Genomic DNA, 9,950 nt, shown 5'->3' with positions numbered 1-9,950 from the left:
GTCACTGCAACACGCGGCGCCTAGGCAGGCATTATAAAGGGCGGGCTCCCGGCGCTGGGGCAGACCGTGAGCGAGAGCGCCCCAGAGAAGCGCCTGCAATCTCTGCGCCTCCTCCGCCAGCACCTCGAGAGAAGGACACCCGCCGCCTCGGCCCTCGCCTCACCGCACTCCGGGCGCATTTGATCCCGCTGCTCGCCGGCTTGTTGGTTCTGTGTCGCCGCGCTCGCCCCGGTTCCTCCTGCGCGCCACAATGAGCTCCAGCACCTTCAGGACGCTCGCTGTCGCCGTCACCCTTCTCCACTTGACCAGACTGGTGAGTTGGATTTTTTTTTTTAACCACTGCTTCCCGGTCTGCCCTCATCGATTCCTTTCCCCGGGCCATGATCTTTCACCGCAGGGAAAGTTAGACTGAAAAGTTCGGAGGTAGCTGTTGCTTTATGCCCAGGGGGCCTCTTCCTGGGACGCAGCCGCTGGGGTGGTCAGGCTGCCGGGACGCGATCGAGACACTTCTGGTGGACGGAGCCCCACAGCCAGACCTAGGCTCAGGGCAGTTTACGTGCCTCCCCGAGCAATGCAAAGCAATCTCACGCGCTTCTCCCTCTTGCAGGCGCTCTCCACCTGCCCCGCCGCCTGCCACTGCCCTCTGGAGGCACCCAAGTGCGCCCCGGGAGTCGGGTTGGTCCGGGACGGCTGCGGCTGCTGTAAGGTCTGCGCTAAACAACTCAACGAGGACTGCAGCAAAACTCAGCCCTGCGACCACACCAAGGGGTTGGAATGCAATTTCGGCGCCAGCTCCACCGCTCTGAAAGGGATCTGCAGAGGTAAGAGGCTTGTGGTTTGGCCCCTTTAAAAAAAATAATAGTCCCCATAGTCCAGAAGTTTAGTAATTTTGAGACCATGTATGGTGGACGCTTTGTTGATGGTAGCTTGGCAGAAAGGCACATGATTTCAGCAGTCTGGAATGCAATTCAGAGTGTCTGGGCCCAACGAAAAGCGCATACGGAAAAGTGATTCCTGACTAACTTATTGTTCAGCTCTGGAGTCTCGGGGGAACTGTAGGGAACTTTACCATACATTGAATTGAACAGCGGAAAATATGTATGAGTTTCAGCCTGTGGCGGCGAATCTTAACCTTCTCCTCTCTCTCTTTTGGTCGTCTTTGCAGCTCAGTCAGAAGGCAGACCCTGTGAATATAACTCCAGAATCTACCAAAACGGGGAAAGCTTCCAGCCCAACTGTAAACACCAGTGCACATGTATTGATGGCGCCGTGGGCTGCATTCCTCTGTGTCCCCAAGAACTGTCTCTCCCCAATCTGGGCTGTCCCAACCCCCGGCTGGTGAAAGTCAGCGGGCAGTGCTGTGAAGAGTGGGTTTGTGATGAAGACAGCATTAAGGACTCCCTGGACGACCAGGATGACCTCCTCGGACTCGATGCCTCGGAGGTGGAGTTAACGAGAAACAATGAGTTAATCGCAATTGGAAAAGGCAGCTCACTGAAGAGGCTTCCTGGTAAGTGGATATAGAGTCCTTAAGACACTGTGCAGAAATGCTTTCTTGGTCTGCAACTTTGTAGAAACCAGTGTGTGTATGCAAGCATCTAAGAAGCCTTCCATTTCCTTTATCTTTCTAGTCTTTGGCACCGAACCGCGAGTTCTTTTCAACCCTCTGCACGCCCATGGCCAGAAATGCATCGTTCAGACCACGTCTTGGTCCCAGTGCTCCAAGAGCTGCGGAACTGGCATCTCCACACGAGTTACCAATGACAACCCAGAGTGCCGCCTGGTGAAAGAGACCCGGATCTGTGAAGTGCGTCCTTGTGGACAACCAGTGTACAGCAGCCTAAAAGTAAGTTTCTTTCAGGGCTTGACCGTGATGACCCCACAGGTGGGTGGGATATGAGCCTCTGTTCAAAAAAGAAAAAAAGAAAAGTCCATGATATATCTGAAAAGAAATTGTCTTTATGAAGCCCAACACTATGTACAGTGGTTAAAAGCATACCTCCAAACAAACAAACAAACAAAAACAAAAAAACAACAATCCTCATTCTTGGCTTTCTTTTGTTCTTTCTTCCAGAAGGGCAAGAAATGCAGCAAGACCAAGAAATCCCCAGAACCAGTCAGATTTACTTATGCAGGATGCTCCAGTGTCAAGAAATACCGGCCCAAATACTGCGGCTCCTGCGTAGATGGCCGGTGCTGCACACCTCTGCAGACCAGAACTGTGAAGATGCGGTTCCGATGCGAAGATGGAGAGATGTTTTCCAAGAATGTCATGATGATCCAGTCCTGCAAATGTAACTACAACTGCCCGCATCCCAACGAGGCATCGTTCCGACTGTACAGCCTATTCAATGACATCCACAAGTTCAGGGACTAAGTGCCTCCAGGGTTCCTAGTGTGGGCTGGACAGAGGAGAAGCGCAAGCATCATGGAGACGTGGGTGGGCGGAGGATGAATGGTGCCTTGCTCATTCTTGAGTAGCATTAGGGTATTTCAAAACTGCCAAGGGGCTGATGTGGACGGACAGCAGCGCAGCCGCAGTTGGAGAATGCCAAGGGGCTGATGTGGACGGACAGCAGCGCAGCCGCAGTTGGAGAAGACTTCGCTTCATAGTACTGGAGCGGGCATTATTGCTCCATATTGGAGCATGTTTACGGATGACGTTCTGTTTTCTGTTTGTAAATTATTTGCTAAGTGTATTTTTTTGCTCCAGACCCCCCCCCCCCTTTCTTGGTTCTACAATTGTAATAGAGACAAAATAAGATTAGTTGGGCCAAGTGAAAGCCCTGCTTGTCCTTTGACAGAAGTAAATGAAAGCGCCTCTCATTCCTTCCCGAGCGGAGGGGGGACACTCTGTGAGTGTCCTTGGGGCAGCTACCTGCACTCTAAAACTGCAAACAGAAACCAGGTGTTTTAAGATTGAATGTTTTTTTATTTATCAAAGTGTAGCTTTTGGGGAGGGAGGGGAAATGTAATACTGGAATAATTTGTAAATGATTTTAATTTTATATCAGTGAAGAGAATTTATTTATAAAATTAATCATTTAATAAAGAAATATTTACCTAATATCTGAATGTATGTTGTTTGGTATTTTTAGAACCCATCCAGGCAATCAGGAACAACTGTTCTTGTCAATCATTCCAACAGGATTTTTTTCCCCTGAGGACCTACTATGTGTCAAGAACTACTCTAGGTGCCCTACTTGGGTGACAGTGAACTGTTAGGAAAGTGGCTGCCCTTGCAAATCTTTAGGGAACAATGGTGGCATATAAGCTGTCAGCTTGGAGGGCGAAGTACTGAACACGGGCATTTGTGAAGCAGAAAAAGGAAGCAGAAATTGAATTTGTTAACCTAAAACAATGATTTATTTTTACAAGGATTGAAATGAAAGCCTAAGAGTTACCCCATTACCCCGAACAAGTGCGGCACTTGTTTCTTATTTTAGCTTCGGGGTGATTCTGTGTGTGGTGCAAGTAGAGGTGGGGAACCTTTTAGTAACCTCTGACCACAGCTGCATGGATGAAGTGTATCTAAAAATTAGAGAAGCTGCTTCAATATTTTACCATTGGCTACTAGCAGAAGCGAGGGGAAATTCCTGGGACCTATTGGGTCGCTGGTTTGTTAATAGATGAGCTTGAAGCAAAGACTTGTGTTAATCCTAATAAGCCAGTGAGGAATTTCAAGGGCTTTCCAGTTGCTAAAGGGCCAGGGCTGCCCACCCCCTTCCTTTAATAGCACACATCATATTGATGGCCGAAGGAGCATTTAGATAGAGTGGGCTATCCAGAGGTCAAAGGCTAGACACTGAGCATTCTAAAAGAAAGGGGCTGACTGTGGTCTAGGAGAGGTAGAGACAGCTGCACTAATGTGTGTGAAAAAAAGCCAGCAGCCTGTGTTAGAAAAATCTACATCTTTAGAAAGCGCTGACAATAAACCTTTTATAGGAGAAATTTTCCTTTCACCGGCAGTCCTGGCTCCCATTCAATCCACAGTGAGATATTGCAGTCTGCACTTGAATCCTTAGACATAAGAGAAAGTGTTTTGAGAAGTGGGGGAGGGAGACAGCTCTTGGGATTGTATAAGGGAGTTTTCTAGATAGATGAATTAATAATGGTGATTTAATAAAGACCTAAAAAACTAAAATAGAATAAAATAAAATAAAATAACAAAACAAAACACTTTCTCGGCATCTGTCTTAGAGCTTTCGAGATGAATGGCTAGGACAATCTACAGTCAACAAGTCTCTAATCTTGACAGTACCCTGCCTGAAATACTGCAGATTGTACCTTCAGAACTGTGAGTTTTTCTCACCGAAGGCACTGGCATTTTATGGTATTTGGGACTTAAGCGCCACCTGGCCTCGTTGTGGATTGCAGCTAGGCTGGTCAGTGTGTGATGCTAACATGCGGAAGATGATGAAGGCATGAGGATTTTGTGAGGGCAGTTCTGATGGACAGATCTTGGAATCCATAAGCAATACCCCCAGTATGAATCCTGAATTGTTGCCTTATGTCCAGAGAGCCCACAGACTCTTCCTGTCTGTTCAGAGACCACAGAATGATGTTGTATGGATCCATGGCATGGGTAAAAAGACAGTGTCTGTGCAAAGTGTCCCAAATGAGGGACAATGTAGCTGAGAAAAACAGTGGATCTTTGAAAGGCCATTGATCTCCATGAACTTACAGTGATGGTGCCAAGTACGTTCAGTTACCACAATGATATGTAGAGCGCAAATTATGCCCCTTTATTTGGACAGGAAAGTACAACAGAAATATAAATACAGTGATACAGAAAATACTGAAGAACTCAAAAGCAGCCAAGAATGAAATTACAGTCCTCAGACCATACAAGATCAAGTATACCCGGAGTAGATCTTGTTTAGTTCCATTATTGTGAAGACAAAAGCTACTCTCTTTACAGATATGACATGGAAGTCAACTGTATCAACATGCATTGTGATGTATGTACTAACGACAGTATACCAGCAACCATAATAAAGACCCCCTCATGCCTCTCTCCCCATCATCCCGGCTTTGTGATTCTGGGATGGTTTTTTGTTTTGTAGACTTAAGACCAGAGTGTTATAGAATGACCTTGGAGTCTTAGGCATTCTATGAATTTTAAGAAATATTCTATGAGACACGAAGCAGCCTGATCATTGCTGGGGTGCTGCCTCATATGAATGCTATGTACTCGCCATTCCACAAAGGGACACAGCTAAGTCAAAATTAGAAAAGTATACTTTAGGGTTATTTTTTTCCAGTAGTGGGGACATATTCAATCTGTTCACAATGTCTTCTCCTAGGCTTCTGTTACTACTGGAAAGTCCATTGAGTGATAGGCAGCATAGGTTATCAACAACACAGTCTCGGGACAGCAGAGCTGCGTCCTGGGCAGAAGGACAGGTGACTCAGCAGAAAGACTGCCACACAAGATTCAGAGACTACTTTCACGGCCAGCTCTGTCCTTAGCTTGCTAGGTGCTTCTTAACCGTGTGAACATGAGGAGATGGCTTTCGGAATTGTTTTTAAAGATTTGTTTTTATTTTATGCGCATCTGCGTTTTGCACTCTGTGATGAGTCCCCTGGAACTGGAGTTACAGACCATTGTGATCAGCCATGTGGGTGTTAAGGATGAAACCCTGGACCTCCCTCTATAAGAGCAGTAAGGGCTTTTAAATTCTGAGCCATTTCTGCAGCCCCAAACTTTAGGCATTTTTTGGGGGGAGGGAGGGAAAGCCCAGACAATTATCCTATACTTTCTTTGGTATATTCTTCTTCTGCCTCCTAAGCTGTTGCTTTAAAGTACATGGATCTGTAAAGTCAGAGCTGCCCAGGTCTTCCTATGGTTCTCACTCCCATGAAGCCTTTGGAAATACGTGGCCAGAACCTCCCTCGCCATCCCCTGCATGCTCTTAGTTCCTGAGGCCGTGGAGGTCCCTGCACCTCACAGTGCGGGTCCACACTTTCCCCTCACAGAAACCCTCTGGAATCCATGCCTCATGAAATGTGCTGTCCTAAGAGATGATTTAAATCAGAGCACACATTTAAAACACAGTGATATAAGTGTCCTAAGATCAGGCGTTTGTGATAATTTCACCGGTAACGATTCACGTCTATGGAATCTTACAAAACCCAATTCCATTCACAAATCCTCAAATGTATTTTTTTTAGAGTGTTACAGTTCCCACATACTCTGCTCATAAACGCTCCTGAATTGACCCCTTTCTCCTTTGTGCAAACATGCACACCTAAGCCACCATCTCTTGCCTGAATTGTTGGTTGGCCTCCTCACTTGCTGTATTTCCCAGCGGTGGCTGCAAAGGCATTTTCCATCCTCCCTGCATGTCTGTCATGTAGCCCATTGCTTCCACCCCAGTCAGTGGAGTATGTCTCCTATTCTCTTGACTTCAAGCGCTTCATTGCCTGCTCACAGTGGAATTCTGGGGTGCTCACTTCCTCTCTCTCACAGAGGAGGGGTCACGAAAAGGAGGACCACTCTTCTGATCTCTGTGGACGACCAGAAGCCCAGTATCCCATGAACTGGTCCTAGAGAGTGAGTTGGCATGAGAAGGGGAAAGGTCAAGGAGCACGTGGGCAACATGTCTGTGCATGAAAAAATGATCCAGAAAGTGGGTCCTCCTCCCTCGGTTATGTCAACTGACAGCTTGTGAATCAGACATAAACTGCTTAAGCCCTTTCCACTATTCCTATAATGGGTAGAGAGCAAACCAGGGTAGCAATTTTAAGGTAGGGAGTTTTGGGTGTGGTTAACAACGGAGGAACAAAACATACGTTTATGTCCTCCAGACATAAACCAGAGCACGCCAGCTGTGGCTCAAAGGACCCGACGGTGTCACATTGCTCTTGGAATAAGGCTCCGCGTCTCACTTGGCCCGTGGGTCTAAATGTGCCTCTTTGTCACCAGCCACCCTTGCTGCTGACCTTTGTCTTCTCGGAGAAAAGCCATGCCAGGTTGCTGAAGGCATGCCCTGCTTTTGCAGACGCCCGAAGTCCAGGTCCCAGCACTCACAAAGGGCAGCTCTCAACTCCCTGGAAGTCCAGCTCCAGGAGGGCCAAAGGCAAGGAGCCAATTACAAGTCCAGGCTCCTCCCTTTCTCAAAGCAAGTGCTTAGAAAAACAAAAACAAAAACAAAAACACCACTTTTCACCGTGGTAACACTGTTCACACCGGAGAAAAAGAAAAGAGATTGCTTTAAATCACTTCACCTCCTTGTGCCCCGCCCCAGCCTGTGTATTTTTGTAGAGAAGTGCACACCTACTCCATTTATAAAACCATGTCACATTTTCCAACTGACACCGGATAAGTTAATCAAAGATATACGGCGCATCCTGAACACAAGCTGAATTTAACCACCTATTTTTATAGTAACCAAAGAGGCTATGGGGTCTGAGGGGAGCGCTGCTCCAGATAACCTGGTGAGGTGAGTTTGGGGAGTTTTAAAGAAACAGCTCAGGGTCTACTCTCAAATAAATACTTACTTTTCAGATGTGTTCAAGAAACTCCCGATCGATCGATTGAGGACTGGCCTATGTAACTACTTTAGTTACTGGCTCGTCAGGCAGTAGCAGAGGAGAAGGTAGAATTCAGAGGATTTATTGTCTGAGCTTGCCCCAGACAGAGGCAACCAGGTCACAGGAAGCCACTTGAGTTACACAGAGGTCTGGCCATGATACGTGTTCTTGGTATTATGTGGCTGGCTCTACAAAGGATTTCCACCAATAGGCTTCCTAAAATTGAGCCAGCTCCTTCCAAGGATCTCGCCTTTCTCCAGCAAATGGGGAACAATTCTATATATTCAGGAGATTAGCTAAAGTAAATGCACTCACCCATAACAGGAATTTAAAGTTTAGGCTCCTGGGAAAGGCTTTCTGAGAGGTCCCTCCTATATTCCAAATTTAGTTTGTTCTTGGAAAGTAGCCCATGTCTTTAGCTGACCTCTTGCATTTAAGACGATACTTGGCCATTTAAAATGTTTTGCAATGTTTGGGGTTTCTTGTTGCTATTTTGCCTTTATAAAAGGAAGGCATACAGAGACAAATTCCGTATGATAATAAAGACTGAATGTCAGAGAAAATTCTTAGTACTCTGTCTGTCTCTATGTCTCTCTCTCACACACACAGAAACACAAACACACAAACACACACAGACACGCACTCACACAAAAGAACAGCCAGCCAATATTATGTAGGCAGTGCATATTCTGGGATTTGGCATCCATTGATAAATATTAAACAATTAATTCAGAAGGATAGATGGTATTTATATTTACTGTGTGTCCCCCAACTTAGTAAGTCTTTGCAATAATTTCACAGGCTTTCATTCCATCAGTGATGTGACAACATTATATTTCAATATTTGACATGATGGCTACTACTAGGTGCCCACCCAACAGCCACACCCTGTGTCCCTGAGTCCCTGCTATATCAGCAGAGTTTCCATTTTGGTTGAGTTTTTTTGCCTTCCACGAGTTCTAGGAAGGAAATCCCCTGTCTCCACCCTCACCCTTAAGGATTGCATCAGGACTGCCTTAGGTCACCATGACTTAATCTCATCAAGGCTACTGAAAGAGGGGAGGGATGCTCCAGAGAATATCTATCCTTGATAATAAGAAGCAAGCGGAGGAGAGGAAGTGCCCTTCTTGCCTGCTGGACATCATCCCTCCTTGAGCTTCAGGAGAATGTCAGAGCAGCAATAAGGAGCCCCTCTGCATTGAATGGGCTCAAACTGCTGAGTCACCCAGTCCCTGTCCCAATGATGCTCTGGTTGAGTGTGACAATAAACCCCTTATTTAAACTATTTTGGTGAGTCATCTGTTGCTTGCAAATAAAGCCATCCTAACAACCATAGGGGTGGCCGACTTCAGACCAATGGTTGGGTATACGTATCTGCATCTGTCTCGGTCAGCTGCTGGTAAGTAAAATAAGTAAACAAACAAACAAACAAACAAACAAATAAGCAAAGTTCAGCCACAGTGGCACATGCCTGCAGAGCCAGGACTTGGGAGGCTGAGGTAAGAAAATCACTACAAGCTTGAGGACAGCCTCGTCTACATAGTGAATTTCAAGCCAGCATGGGTACAGGGCAAGACCCTGTTTTAAGGCACTACAGTAGTAGTCACAGCAACAACAGTTAAAACCTTGGTCCCTATCACTGTGTCAACACACTTGTGGTAAGCCTCTGCTGGTGTCTGGATGAGCAAGCACTCCTCGGGATGTTTTTCACCCCTGACAGTCACCCTAGGCTTGGCCCAGAGGCTGAGTATTATCTTCATGCTCCTATAAATCAGAAGCCAGTTCCCCTGGCACTCAGCTAAATAAATAGGACATGGCAGAGCCTCAGATCCAGCAACTGGAGCTTCTGATGTTTGCGGTGAGGAATAATTTATCCTGAAAAAGAAAGAGAAGAAATCCCCGGTAACATTAGGAGATTCTAAGACTTTTTTTCCCCCCTCCTGAATTTTGGCCAAGGAGCCAAGATTAGCAGTCACATTGCACTCTTCCTGTAATCAACTCCTGGCCTCAATCACAGAAACACTCTCGTTTGCATATATCTGCATACCTGCATGTCATTTGAATATATCTATATGCCTGTGTCTGTCCCTCGATGTGTGTACACATCAACTCCTGGCCTCAATCACAGAAACACTCTCATTTGCATGTATCTACATACCAGCATCTCATTTGCATGTATTTATATGCCTGTGTCTGTCCCTCGGTGTGCATACATACATGCATATATGGAGAGAGAGGGTAAGAGATGGAGAGCAGGAGAATAAGGACTCTCTTTCTCAGTAGGAATCAGAGAATCAATATTGATGGCCCACGTCCTAGCCTTGAAGAACTACCTCCTAGGCCAGTCTCTGCTTCTCATCTGGAAGGGTCAGAGCTGGGCCTGTACATTGTTTCTCACCCTCAGAGCAGAGAGG

At 46.4% G+C, this 9,950-nt stretch overlaps 1 protein-coding gene across 1 annotated transcript; it reads left to right on the top strand.

The window, feature by feature from the left end:
* The first annotated feature begins 57 nt into the window (after positions 1-57).
* Ccn1 (cellular communication network factor 1) lies at positions 58-3,072 on the top strand. Its single transcript, NM_010516.2, has 5 exons — positions 58-313; positions 608-821; positions 1,166-1,510; positions 1,632-1,846; positions 2,075-3,072. Exons 1-5 carry the CDS (start codon positions 251-253, stop codon positions 2,375-2,377), a joined length of 1,140 nt encoding a protein of 379 aa, NP_034646.1. The 5' UTR covers positions 58-250; the 3' UTR covers positions 2,378-3,072.
* Positions 3,073-9,950: the final 6,878 nt, after the last annotated feature.

This window comes from Mus musculus, chromosome 3, assembly GCF_000001635.26.
Source record: "Mus musculus strain C57BL/6J chromosome 3, GRCm38.p6 C57BL/6J".
NCBI lineage: Eukaryota > Metazoa > Chordata > Mammalia > Rodentia > Muridae > Mus > Mus musculus.
Note: the sequence above shows the minus strand (reverse complement) of the source record. Positions and strands in the feature narration are given on the sequence as shown.